At 38.3% G+C, this 13,892-nt stretch overlaps 1 protein-coding gene across 7 annotated transcripts in view; it reads left to right on the top strand.

The window, feature by feature from the left end:
* The window catches only part of SLC33A1 (solute carrier family 33 member 1), a 41,612-nt gene that overhangs the window by 7,224 nt on the left and 20,496 nt on the right, over positions 1-13,892 (top strand). For 6 of the 7 annotated variants that reach the window (XM_074405526.1, XM_074405527.1, XM_074405530.1 and 3 more), the window contains exons 2-4: positions 6,314-6,504; positions 12,120-12,304; positions 12,578-12,695. In XM_074405526.1, coding sequence (XP_074261627.1) covers positions 6,314-6,504; positions 12,120-12,304; positions 12,578-12,695 — 494 coding nt within the window. The remainder of the gene's footprint in view (positions 1-6,313; positions 6,505-12,119; positions 12,305-12,577; positions 12,696-13,892) is intronic. The other variant, XM_039480289.2, reaches the window with a different exon arrangement.

Genomic DNA, 13,892 nt, shown 5'->3' with positions numbered 1-13,892 from the left:
GAGCAGGACCATTCATTCCTACCTGAGGACAAATTTATTTGTCCTGCTTTCAGAACACATAGTTTATGTGACTCAAAATGCATGTTAGAATTTGGAAAAGACTAATTGGTTCATTTCTAGATAGACCAGGTATTCTTTTTTTTTTTTTTTTTTTTTTTGAGACCAGGTATAGGCTACAATACATTCTTTTATTTTATTATACTTTAAGTTCTGCGGTCCATGTGCAGATTGTGCAGGATTGAGGATTGTTACATAGGTATACACATGGCATGGTGGTTTGCTGCATCCATCCCCCCATCATCTACATTAGGTATTTCTCCTAATGTTATCCTTCCCCAATACCCCTACCCGTATAATACATTATTTAGCATTCATGTCTAGGCTTAAAATGTTACCCTACATTCTCAGAAAGACAAACTGTATTTTTTTTTTTTTTTTGGCGACGGAGTTTTGCTCGTTACCCAGGCTGGAGTGCAATGGCGCGATCTTGGCTCACCACAACCTCCGCCTCCTGGGTTCAGGCAATTCTCCTGCCTCAGCCTCCTGAGTAGCTGGGATTACAGGCACACGCCACCATGCCCAGCTAATTTTTTGTATTTTTAGTAGAGACGGGGTTTCACCATGTTGACCAGGATGGTCTCGACCTCTTAACCTCATGATCCACCCGCCTCAGCCTCCCAAAGTGCTGGGATTACAGGCTTGAGCCACCGCGCCCGGCCTCAAACTGCATTTTTTATTTTTTTGAGACAGAATCTTGCCCTGTCACCCAGGCTGGAGTGTAGTGGCACAATCTCAGCTCACTGCAACCTCTGCCTCCTGGGTTCAAGTGATTCTCATGCCACAGCCTCTCGAGTAGCTGGGATTACAGACATGCACCACTATGCCTGACTAGTTTTTGTATTTTTAGTAGAGGCAGGGTTTCACCATGTTGGCCAGGCTGGTCTCAAACTCCTGACCCACAAGTGATCCACCTGCCTCCGACTCCCAAAATGCTGGGATTACAGGCATGAGCCACTGTGCTGGCCTATTTATTCTCATTAAAGTATTTCTCTATAATTTATTGAGTAAAATAAATTATTTAGGAAGACACCGAGTTTTTTAGCCTGTGCATTTGAATTTCCTTTGTCATACCACCATATGGGGTGATGGAAATGAGAAGGGGGAATACAAGTAGCCAGTTTAAAGAACTGTGAGAAAGCATTTTTGTTCCAGACCTCATGGTTGGAGCTAAAATACGAACCTTTTTTCTCAGTGATGTCTAGCTGATAGAAAAGAGATCTTACTTGCTGTGGGTATATTTGAGTTTCTGGATGATATAATGGAAAACATTTCTTGCTTTAGAACTGGACTGGAGTTTGAATGCCATTTCTGGCACTTTCTGCCTTGTGATTCTGTTTCATTGTATATGAAGTAGGAATAATAATGCCTTTCTTGGAAAGTGATTTTGAGATTTAAATGAGATGTCCTCTGTTTTCCCCAGATCTTGCAATAGGCACTCAGGTGCCAGCTATTCTACCTTTATTGGTTACTAATGAATTGTTACATGCTCTTAATTTCTGCATTGATAAGAGCACTGGACAAGATCTCGCAGCCACTTCAGGATATTTAGTCTGTTTTTAGGTGTTTGCTTGAAAATCGTGTTTACGAAATTTGAACATCAGCTTTGACATCTTGATCATACATTTATATATCGTGAATGCTTAAGTTGGTAAAATACACAAATCAAAATTAACCAAAATTTTAATAATTAAATATTTCCATATTTTTGGTAATGTGTCTTTATGGTCATTGGCATATTGAACTATAGATGTCTCTAGCATCAAAGCAGTGTTAATAAGTCTAAGACTACTGGCTATCATTTATTAACATTGGTCTGATTTGTGGTAATTGTGTTCATAAAGCTTCTTAATATATTTCCTAACTTCTCTAAGGTATTGGCTTTTTCATTCTTCTGCATGTGTGAGATTTGGAAACCCTTTGAATTAGGGCTTTGTGACTGACCCACTGTCACTACTTCCTTTTTAAAAAGTATTTTCTCCTGAAAGCACAAATAAATTAGAAATATCCTTGGCTGGGTACAGTGGCTCACACCTATAATCCTAACAGTTTGGGAGGCTGAGGCAGGAGGATCACTTGAGCCTAGGAGGTCAAGGCTGTGGTCAGCCATGTTTGCTCCACTGCAGTACAGCCTGGGTGACAGAGTGAGACCCTGTCTCTCAAAAAATGTAGTTTGTTCTTATTCTTTTTTCCTTTCATATTGGTATCAAGTGATTTAAATTTTATATCAACTTTGTTCATTAAAATTGGGGGACTATGCTAAACAAATTTACAATTCTTTTGCTTAGAAAAATGGAACTCCTTAAGTCGTACATAATTGGAAAACGTTTACTTTTCCCTTAACATTTATATTGAGACCATTAATTGGAATTTCTGGTCACAGTGAAAATAATAGTTTTTTTTTCAGGGCTTGTTAAACAACTGGTTTAAAACAAATGATGAACAAAAGCTTGGTCAATGAGAATAATGTTGTGTGTGAAACTGGGAACAATTCATTATTTGCCTCATTTTGCAGATGGAATTAAGAATGCAAAAATAGTGGACATTAGCCTCACTTATAAAGATAATGTTATTAATACATTGTTGTTCATTCCTTTTGAACCAGATTCCAAAATGCTAGAAATTATGTTAAGATGTTATTTTGTGTCAGGCAAGGTATGATCTCACACCTATGATCTCAGCACTTTGGGAGGCCAAAGCAGACAGATCATATGAGGTCAGGAGTTCGAGACCAGCTTGGCCAACATGGTGAAACCCTCTCTCTACTGAAAATACAAAATTAGCTGTGTGTGATGGCACACACACCTGTAATCCCAGCTACTTGGGGTCTGAGGCAGGAGATTGTGTGAAGCCAGGAAGTGGAGGTTGCAGTGAGCCCAGATCGAACCACTGCACTCCAGCCTGGGTGACAACAAAAATAAGATGCGATTTTGATGATGTATCATCATAGACTTTTATATATTACTGTGTTTTAAAATAGGTATATTTACATTTAAGAAAGTTTTGGTTTTTTTCCTTTTTTTTTTTTTTTTTTTTTTTTTTTGAGATGGAGTCTTGGTCTGTTCCCCAGGCTGGTGTGCAGTGGCACAATCTTGTCTAACTGTAACGTCGCCCTCCTGGGTTCAAGCAATTCTCCTGCCTTAGCCTCCCCAGTAGCTGGGATTACAGTTACATGCCACCACGCCCAGCTAATGTTTGTATTTTTAATGGAGACAGGGTTTCACCATGTTGGCCAGACTGGTCTCCTGACCTCAAGTGATTTGCCCGCCTCAGCCTCCTGAAGTGCTGGGATGACAGGCGTGAACCACCACGCCTGGCCTATCTTAATCTTAGAATATCTAAAATTAAGTAGAAATTTCCCATGGTGGAGAAAAGTATTCATCCTAGAATACAATTTTCCATATATGTTTAAAGTGTTTTAGCTTTATTAACAATTAGTTAGGCCGGGCGCGGTGGCTCAAGCCTGTAATCCCAGCACTTTGGGAGGCCGAGGCGGGTGGATCACGAGGTCGAAAGATCGAGACCACCCTGGTCAACATGGTGAAACCCCGTCTCTACTAAAAATACAAAAAAACTAGCTGGGCATGGTGGTGCATGCCTGTAATCCCAGCTACTTAGGAGGCTGAGGCAGGAGAATTGCCTGAGCCCAGGAGGCGGAGGTTGCGGTGAGCCGAGATCGCGCCATTGCACTCCAGCCTGGGTAACAAGAGCGAAACTCCGTCTCAAAAAAAAAAAAAAAAAAAAAAAAAAAAACAATTAGTTAATTAATTAGGATAAGGTCTGGCTCTGTTGCCTAGGCTGGATTTCAGTGGTACCATCAGAGTTCACTGTAACCTCCAACTCCAGACTACAAGCCATGCTCTTGCCTCAGCTTCCTGAGTAGCTGGGACTGCAGGTACTTGCCATCCTGCCCATCTAATTTTTAAGTTTTTCCTTTTTTTGTAGATATGGGGTCTTGCTATCTTGGTCTTGAATTCCTATGCTCAAGCTATCCTCCCACCTCAGCCTCCCAAAGTGCTGGGATTACAAGCATGAGCCACCACACCTGGTCTGTTTTAGTTTCTTTAATTTGCATAATTTGAATAGCAAAGCCTTGCTTTTTGGTTTTTGGTTAGGCTTATGGAGATTAAATAATTAGCCAATTCTAGTAGATTCTAATTTCAACATTAATTTTAAAAATATCATTATGTAGGCAGTATAAAATTATGGAAAGAGTATAAAACTCAACTTTAGGAGGTTAAGATTCAAGTTCCGCCTCCTCCTCTGCCTCTTAGTAATTTTACCTTTGGTAAAGATTTAAGTATTCTGAGTTTCTTTTCCTTATCTTTATATAGTAATAATACCTGCTTAGTCTATCTTGTTTGCTATGAGAATCAAATGAGATAATATATAAGAAAGGAATATTTAAATACCAAGGTGAAATTGATCTAAACAAATAATGCTATTTCTCCCTCATAAGTGAGGTTCAAACTATAGTGATCATCGTTAGCACAGAAGCAAGAGCAAGATTCAATCTAAGGAAAAACCCTGACCAAAGAATGCTCTTAATTGTTATTGAGAATAGGTGACTACGGTCCTTGATCAGTTGTGCTACATAAGCCATTTAATAAAAAGTAAAAACATCTAAAATGGAGTACAATGCTGAAATGTTTGAGCTAGAATGCAAGCATTTTCTAGCCAAATCCTCTTATTTTACAGATGAAGAAACCGAGACAGGGTTATCTAATAAGTTTTGTAGTGGCAAACTAAAATGCAGTTCTCAGGATGGTTAATGAGATAAAGAGTTTGAAGTTAGTTGTACTTATAAGGTGTGAAATCACAATTTTACCACAGACTTAGAATGTAACTTGGACAACTTGACTTCCCTAAGCCTTTGTTTGTTCACCTGTAAATTTGGGCTGGTGATAAGCTAATCTATTGGGTTGTTGAAGTAAAGGAGTTGATACATGTAAAGTGCTTAGCATATTTTTGTCATGTGGTATGCACTCAATAAATGATACTTCTATTATTACTATTATTTTTAGCTGTTTAGCAGAATCTCCCAGATCATTATTCTCTCCTTTCACTAAATTTGTTCAAGGTGATAGCTAATGGTTCAACTATCTCACTGAAACAACCCAGACAGTACTTATCATGTGTCCTCATTCTGCACCTATGAGTGTGAGCAAATTCTTTTTGTATTATAGTATTGAGATGAGAAGGTTATTCTTAAAAAGATTGAAAACATTAGAAAGTTTAAAAATACAAGGTAGAAAATCTGATGTAAATAATCACCTGTTGTGAAATTTAATAAAGAACTGAAAAGACTTGGCCATATAAGAAGATGGGTCTTAGGGGATACGAAAATCATTTCCCACCCCTAGCGCTTTTCTTGAATAAAGAGACGTGATAGGCTTTTGTTTCATTCAACTCAGTTGTAGGCTAAATGTAATGTACCCCCACCCCTGCCCCCAGCCTTTTCTTATTGTTGTTACTATTTTGGGTCACTCTGTTTAAGAGTCAAGACTGTTTTGTTCATTTGCTGTGCCTGGTATAATGCCTTGAATATAATAAAGAGGTACCTGAACGTTGACCTTTTTTTTTTTTTTTTTTTTTTTGAGACGGAGTTTCGCTCTTCTTACCCAGGCTGGAGTGCAATGTCGCGATCTCGGCTCACCGCAACCTCCGCCTCCTGGGTTCAGGCAATTCTCCTGCCTCAGCCTCCTGAGTAGCTGGGATTACAGGCACGCGCCACCATGCCCAGCTAATTTTTTTGTATTTTTAGTAGAGACAGGGTTTCACCATGTTGACCAGGATGGTCTCGATCTCTTGACCTCGTGATCCACCCGCCTCGGCCTCCCAAAGTGCTGGGATTACAGGCTTGAGCCACCGTGCCCGGCCTTTTTTTTTTTTTAAGACAGGGTCTCTGTTGCCCATGCTGGAGTGCAGTGGCACAATCACAGCTCACTGCAGCCTCCACTTCCTGGGCTCAAGTAGTCCTCCCACCTACAGTTGTGTACCACCAAGCCTGGCTAATTTACTATTTTTTTGTAGAGATAGGATTCCACTATATTGCCCAGGCTGGTCTTCAATTTCTGGGTTCAAATAATTCTCCCACCTTGGCCTCCCAAAGTGCTAGGATTACAGGCATAAGCCCCTGTACTTGGCTGATTTTTTAAATAAAGATCTTAACTTAGAATTATTGTATATATAATTATTTAGTTTTTGTAACTATTATGTAATTTTAAAATTAATTATAGGTTTAAAACATTTTCAGATTTCCTTTTTTTCTGGGGAACTATATTTTTAATAACAACAACATTGGTTGCCCTTCTGAAAAAAGAAAACAAAGAAGTATCAGTAGTAAAAGAAGAAACACAAGGGATCACAGATACTTACAAGCTGCTTTTTGCAATTATAAAAATGCCAGCAGTTCTGACATTTTGCCTTCTGATTCTAACTGCAAAGGTAAGAGATTTATAAATCAAATTTATCATTTTCTTATAAGTATCAATATCATGGAATATTTTCAATGCCTTTTTTATATCATAGGTCCCTTTCCACTATCATTAGAAATTAACAATAAAAAGCAGTATTTTCTGTTTATTAAATGTATTTGAAAAGGTATAGTGATATCAACTTTAATTTTATAGTAAGCTAAATGTCTTGGAATATTGTAAAGAATTATGTCAATTAGAAGAACTGCTAATAAATGTGAACTTTAATGATATTAATGGTTGGAGTGGAAATTAATGCCTTTAAAAGTCAATTGTTCTCTCCTCTTATAATGAGTATACATTTAACATTGGAGTAATACAATTATTTATTTAGAATGTGCTTTAAAAAGATATAGGGCCGTACGTGGTGGCTCATGCCTGTAATCCCAGAACTTTGGGAGGCTAAGGCTGGTGGATCACCTGAGGTCAGGAGTTCAAGACCAGCCTGGTCAACATGATGAAACCCTGTCTCTACTAAAAACGCAAAAATTAGCTGGGCATGTTGGCACGCACTTGTAGTCCCAGCTACTCGGGAGGCTGAGGCAGGAGAATCGCTCAAACCCGGGAGGCAGAGGTTGCAGGGAGCAGAGATTGTGCCACTGCACTCTAGCTTGGGTGTCCGAGCGAGACTCCATCTCAAAAATAAATAAAAGATTAAAAAAAAAAAGTATTGACCTTCTTGGTATATGTCCTTTGAACCTCCCTTTTCCCCCCTATATATATGTGTGTGCATGTATGTGTGTATACATATACTTTGTATATTTACTTATATGCTTTATTTTATTTATTTATTTTTTGAGACTAAGGCCCACTCTGTTGCCCAGGCTGGAGTACAGGGGCACAATCTCAGCTCACTGCAACTTCTACCTCCTGCGTTCAAACGATTCTCCTGCCTTAGCCTCCCAAGTAGCTGGGATTATAAGCACATGCCCAGCTAATTTTTGAATTCTTAGAAGAAACAGGGTTTCACCATGTTGGCCAGGCTGGTCTCCAACTCCTGACTTCAAGTGATCCGCCTGCTTCAGACTCCCAAAGTTCTGGGATTACAGGTGTGAGCCACCACACCCAGCCTGTTTACTCATAGTACTTTAAAAGTGGAATTGGATCATACTGCGTGTAATTTTTTGTCTTTTTATCTTATACCAAACATTTCTATAGCATTAAATATTTGAAAACATACTTTTTAGTAGCTATAAGATATAGTTAGTGCATAAATTTACCATAATCTATTCATTTTTCTGTTGTATATTTTCTGTTTTTAAATTATAAAAATGCACTAGCAAATATTTTTGTGCATAAGTCTTTCTTTGATTTTCTGGATATTTCCTTCCAGTAGATTTTTTTTTTTTTTTTTTTTTTTCTTTTTTCTTTTTTTTTTTTTTTTTTGAGACGGAGTTTCGCTCTTGTTACCCAGGCTGGAGTGCAATGGCGCGATCTCGGCTCACCGCAACCTCCGCCTCCTGGGTTCAGGCAATTCTCCTGCCTCAGCCTCCTGAGTAGCTGGGATTATAGGCACGCACCACCATGCCCAGCTAATTTTTTGTATTTTTAGTAGAGACGGGGTTTCACCATGTTGACCAGGTTGGTCTCGATCTCTCGACCTCGTGATCCACCCGCCTCGGCCTCCCAAAGTGCTGGGATTACAGGCTTGAGCCACCGCGCCCGGCCCGATTTTTTGTTTTTTTAAGATAATGTCTTGCTCTGTTGCCGAGGCTGGAGTGCTGTGGCATGATCATAACTCAATGTAATGTCAAATTCCTGTGCTCAAGCCATACTCTGACCTCAGCCTCTCAAGTGGCTGGAACTATAGGTGCTTGCCACCTCACCCAGCTAATTTTTTTTTTTTTTTTGAGACAGTGTCTCACTCTGTCACCCAGGTGGAGTGCAGTGGCGCAATCTTGGCTCACTGCAACCTCCACCTCTGAGTTCAAGTTGTTCTCCTGCTTCAGCCTCCTGAGTAGCTGGGATTACAAGCGCCCACCATCACGCCTGGCAGATTTTTGTAATTTTAGTAGAGATGGGGTTTCGCCATGTTGGTCAGGCTGGTATCAAACTCCTGACCTCGTGATCTGCCTGCCTCAGCCTCCCAAAGTGCTGGGATTACAGGCGTGAGCCACCATACCTGGCCCACCCAGCTAATTTCTTAATTTTCTGTAGAGATGTGGGGGTCTCGCTTTGCTACACAGGCTGGCCAGTAGATTATTAAGTGGGCAATTAGTGGGTCAATGAATGTGATATGATTGCTGAATTGCTTTTCTTTCTTTGTTTTTCTTTTTTTTTTTTTGAATTGCTTTTCAAAAGTTTATACTAATTTATACTGTCTCCAGCAATATAGAAGGAGGTATTTCAATTACAAAGTCTATAATCCTGTATTCTTCTTTTAAACTTTCCCCCAAATAACAACTATGCTAACTTTTAACACTATAGATGTTCTTTCGAGTTTTATATAAGTGTACTATACAGTATATATTCTTATGTTTGATGCATATGTTCTTTTGCCCAGTATTATATTTGTACAATTTACCTATACTTTTATAGCAATAGGTTGTTTATCTCATTGCTGTACAATATTTCATTGTATGAATATGCCACAATTTATCCATTCTATCAACAGGTTTTTTGAGCTATTATGAGTAGTGTTTCTACAAACATTCACCTATGTGACTTTTGGTGAAGATAGGTGCACATTTCTGAATGGTAAATACATATAGAATTGCTGGTTCATGGAAAATGCATAGTAGTATATAATGCCAAATATTTTTCCAAAGTGGTTTTTCCAGTTTTATCCACCACCAGCAGTGCGAGAGAGTTCTGATTGTTTCACATCCTTGAAAACACATATATTGTCTTTTTAATTTTATCCTTTCTGCTGGGTGTATAGTGGCATCTTGTTATGGCCATAATTTGAATTTCCCTAATGACAAAGGATATTGAGCATCTTTTCATGTGATTATTGACCATTTGAATATCCAAAGTTGCCCTTTTCCTTAAATTTGTAACGTTTTTGTTCTTTTTAGATTTCATTTTTTGAAATCTAGGCTGGAGTACAATGGCACCATCATGGCTCACTGCAGCCCTGACCTTCTGGGCTCCAGTGATCCTCCCACCCCAGTTGCTCAAGTATAGGCACGTACCACCACCATGCCCAGCTAATTAAAAAAAAAAAAAAAAGGTTTTTTTGAGATGGAGTTTCTCTCTGTCACCCTGACTGGGATCCAATGACATGGTCTCGGCTCACTGCAACCTTCTTCTCCTAAGTTCAAGTGATTCTCTTGCCTCAGCCTCCCAAGTAGCTGGGATTACAGGCATGTGCCACCATGCTTGCCTAATTTTTGTGTTTTTAGTAGAGATGGGGTTTCACCATGTGGGTCAGGCTGGTGTCGAGTTCCTGACCTTGTGCTATGCCTGCCGTGGCCTCCCAAAGTGCTATTATAGGCATAAGCCGCCGTGCCCAACAGGGACCAAACTTTTAAAAATATATTTTGGATTTGAGTGTTTTATTAGATATGCATATTACAAATATCTCCTACTATATAACTTTTAAGACTTTTACCAGTTTAAGAGTAGATGTTAAAGTCAGTTTGAATAGCTTATTTTTACAGAGAATAAATAAAATGTAAGTGAAATTATTTTCTGGACTTAAATGAAATATATGTTACCTTTAATTTTTTTAATGGTGAAATTTTCTTTGGCTCTATTCCAAGAAGTTACAGTGTATATTATTTATAATTTCTTTTTTTAAAAATTTGTATGATATTGAAGTGGTCTCCTGGTCTAAGGTATTACCTGAGGTTCGTTGTCTCACAGTCACAGAGATCAACAATGTGGACACACAAAGAGTGAGGTTAGCAGCAGAAACTTAATAGGTGAGAGAAAGAGAATAGCTCTGTGCTACAGAGAGGTGTCCTGGAAAAATGGCTTGCCAGATCTGTGGTGAAATGCAGGGGTTTTATAGATAAGCTACTGGGGAGGCTGTGTCTGATTCACACAGGGCATGAAAAACTGGGTAAGTCCAGATGTGCCTATTTACATAGGGCACGAATATCTGGCAGCCCCCACCCTAATCTTTTATTATGAGACAAGTTCTTTGCCTTAGCTATATATACCATGTTGCCCATTTATTTTTTACTGTATACATGCTAATGAAAAAGAGAAAGTGGAGCTTTCATAGTGGACATGCCTGACCCCCAGGTAGCTCTTTTCTGTGGCTTCCAGCTTGCTTATCTATGTTTTCAGTTCAATTTTTCAGGCTGCTCTTTGTTAGAAAAGAAATGATTTTGGAGTCTGCTTTTTGTTAGAAGGGAAACTCTGCCAAGGACTCTTTTGCCCTTACTATCTGCCTAAATAATTTCTTTCTACCTACTGTATCATTATAATTTTACACATTTTGAAAATTTATTAGTAGAAAGAACTCCTTTTTATCCTTTATCTAGATTCTCTAGTTATTAACATTTAGCTCCACTTTCCTTATTTTGTAGATTTTCTCTTTGTATGTGTTTCTATGACATATGTCTTCTGAAATAGTTTAATTTGTACACATTACGCGTTTTTATCCGTAAGTACCTTAAGTATGTATTTCCTAAGAACAAAGCTGCTTACAAAACCACAGTTCAATAGTGGGAAATTTTAAACTGATATAATAGTCCATAATATTATAATATTATATAAACTAATATTATAGTCCATATCCAAATTTTACACTAACCGTCTTTGTAACTTTACTTTTTTTCTGGTTGGAGATCTAATCTAGGATTACACATTACATTCAGTTGGTATGACCTTTCATTGTCCTTAATATTCCTGACATTTTTGAAGAATACAGGCCAATTATTCTATAGAATGGGCTTCTAGTTACATTTCTCCCACGTTTCTTCTTGTTTGGGTTGAGGTTATACAGGCATATAAGGCAGGAAGATCAAAGAAGTAATGTTTTGATGTCTGCAAGGAATCATATTAAGAGTCATATCATGTCTCTTTAGCCCCCTAAGTATTGGTTCTAACTTTAATTGCTTTGCTAATCTATTGTAAAAGTACTGTTTTTCCTTTCGTAATTAAAAATTGACTCATGGGGAGATACTTTGAGGCTATGAATCTTAATTCTTACTCTTTTTTGTTGCTGTTTTTAAGAATTAATCTAACTATACTTTATCCCTCTCATTTGATTCAGTCTCTCAGATCTGTTTTCTCAGAATTACTTTTGAAACATTAGATGAACTTAGGAAATTTTATTATGGTCAGTCAGAAGTTCTTTTAAACTTAAAACTTACAAATCAGTAAATTTGGATTTTTGACCCTGTTTATTACACAGATTGGACTTTTTGAAGTGGAAATTTAGTTGTATTTATAGCCATCTATAATCCCTACCAGTACTAAATTTTCAATTGTTTTCGCTTAATATTACTAGAAAACCATAGGCAAAGTGTACCTCGTTTAATATGATTGTTGTACCAGATATAATATTTGATGCTCACTTGTAACTGTCACGGGTCAGTAATAAAGTTGAGGTTCTTGAAGAACTTACATATGCATGGAGGAAAATATTTCATAAGTCACAAATTAAAATACTTTTTTGTTTTTATATTGCAGATTGGTTTTTCAGCAGCAGATGCTGTAACAGGACTGAAATTGGTAGAAGAGGGAGTACCCAAAGAACATTTAGCCTTATTGGCAGTTCCAATGGTTCCTTTGCAGATAATACTGCCTCTGATTATCAGCAAATACACTGCAGGTCCCCAGCCATTAAACACATTTTACAAAGCCATGCCCTACAGGTAAAAATGAAATAAAAGCTTACTAAATAAGAGAGTAAAATGAGGAACATTCATCAGTATCACTAATATCTAAGTGTAGAATTACATATATGGAAAAAGGTTTGAAAAGCATCTTTAATTTCAGTATCATTTATATGTACTTTTATCTTTTTAACCTCCTAACAGGTTTTAGATACAGCTTCTTTTATATGGTAGGCACACAGATTTCTGTTCTTTTTGTTGTTATTTAAGCTAAAACGAAAGTCAACTCAATGTTTCTTTCTTTTTCTATAGATTATTGCTTGGATTAGAATATGCCCTACTGGTTTGGTGGACTCCTAAAGTAGAACATCAAGGGGGATTCCCTATATATTACTATATCATAGTCCTGCTGAGTTATGCCTTACATCAGGTAAGCTTGCTGTGGTTTTCTCAGGAAATAAACTCTTCTGTGTAAAATAAAAAAGGCAGCTTTTTACAGTTTCCTTAAAATAATAATGAATTTTAATAAATTTTAAGATTTAAGCACTGAGGAAATTATTGATGATAGACTTTAAATCTTATGACTTTTCATTTAATGAGTTCTGTTCATGGAAAGAGACCTTTTTTTTTTCCAAGACAGTGTCTTGCTGTGTCGTCAAGGCTGGAGTGCAGTGGTGTAATCTTGTCACTGCAACCTCCACCTCCTGGGTTCAAGCAATTCTCCTGCCTCAGCCTCCCAAGTAGCTGGTATTACAGGCGCATGCCACCATGCCCAGCTAATTTTTATATTTTTAGTACAGTCAGGGTTTCACCATGTTGGCCAGGCTGGTCTTGAACTCCTAACCTTGTGATCTGCCCACATCAGCCTCCCAAAGTGTTGGGAATGCCGGCGCTAGCCACTGCGCCCAGCCAAAAGAAACTTTCTTATTCATTCATTCATTTAAAAAAATTTTATTCAACAAATATTTGTTACGTTTTAGAATTGATTCCAAAGCCAGCAAATTCTACTCTTGCTAAGTATCCTCAGTCTGTCTCTAGGTTTCAGTTCATTCATTCTTGAATTCCTTTTCTTTTTTTTTTTTTTTTTTTTTTTTGAGATGGAGTTTCACTCTTGTTACCCAGACTGGAGTGCAATGGCGCGATCTCGGCTCACTGCAACCTCCGCCTCCTGAGTTCAGGCTATTCTCCTGCCTCAGCCTCCCAAGTAGCTGGGATTACAGGCATGCACCACCATGCCCAGCTAATTTTTTGTATTTTTAGTAGAGACGGGGTTTCACCATGTTGACCAGGATAGTCTCGATCTCTTGACCTCGTGATCCACCCGCCTCGGCTTCCCAAAGTGCTGGGATTACAGGCTTGAGCCACCGCGCCCGGCCTTGAATTCCTAATGTCTTTTCTTTCTGAAAGTATTGAGAAATTAACTAGAAGTCCTAGTTTCTGGCTTAGCTGCTGCTGCTTTTTTTTTTTCTTTTTTGAGACAGAGTCTTGCTTGGTTGCCCACTGCCCACACGCGGCTAATATTCTGTATTTTTAGTAGAGACAGGATTTCACTGGCCAGGCTGGTCTCAAACTCTTGACCTTAAGTGATCCTCTTGCCTTGGCCTCTCAAAGTGTTGGGATTACAGGC

This window comes from Saimiri boliviensis, chromosome 9, assembly GCF_048565385.1.
Source record: "Saimiri boliviensis isolate mSaiBol1 chromosome 9, mSaiBol1.pri, whole genome shotgun sequence".
Taxonomy (NCBI): domain Eukaryota; kingdom Metazoa; phylum Chordata; class Mammalia; order Primates; family Cebidae; genus Saimiri; species Saimiri boliviensis.
Note: the sequence above shows the minus strand (reverse complement) of the source record. Positions and strands in the feature narration are given on the sequence as shown.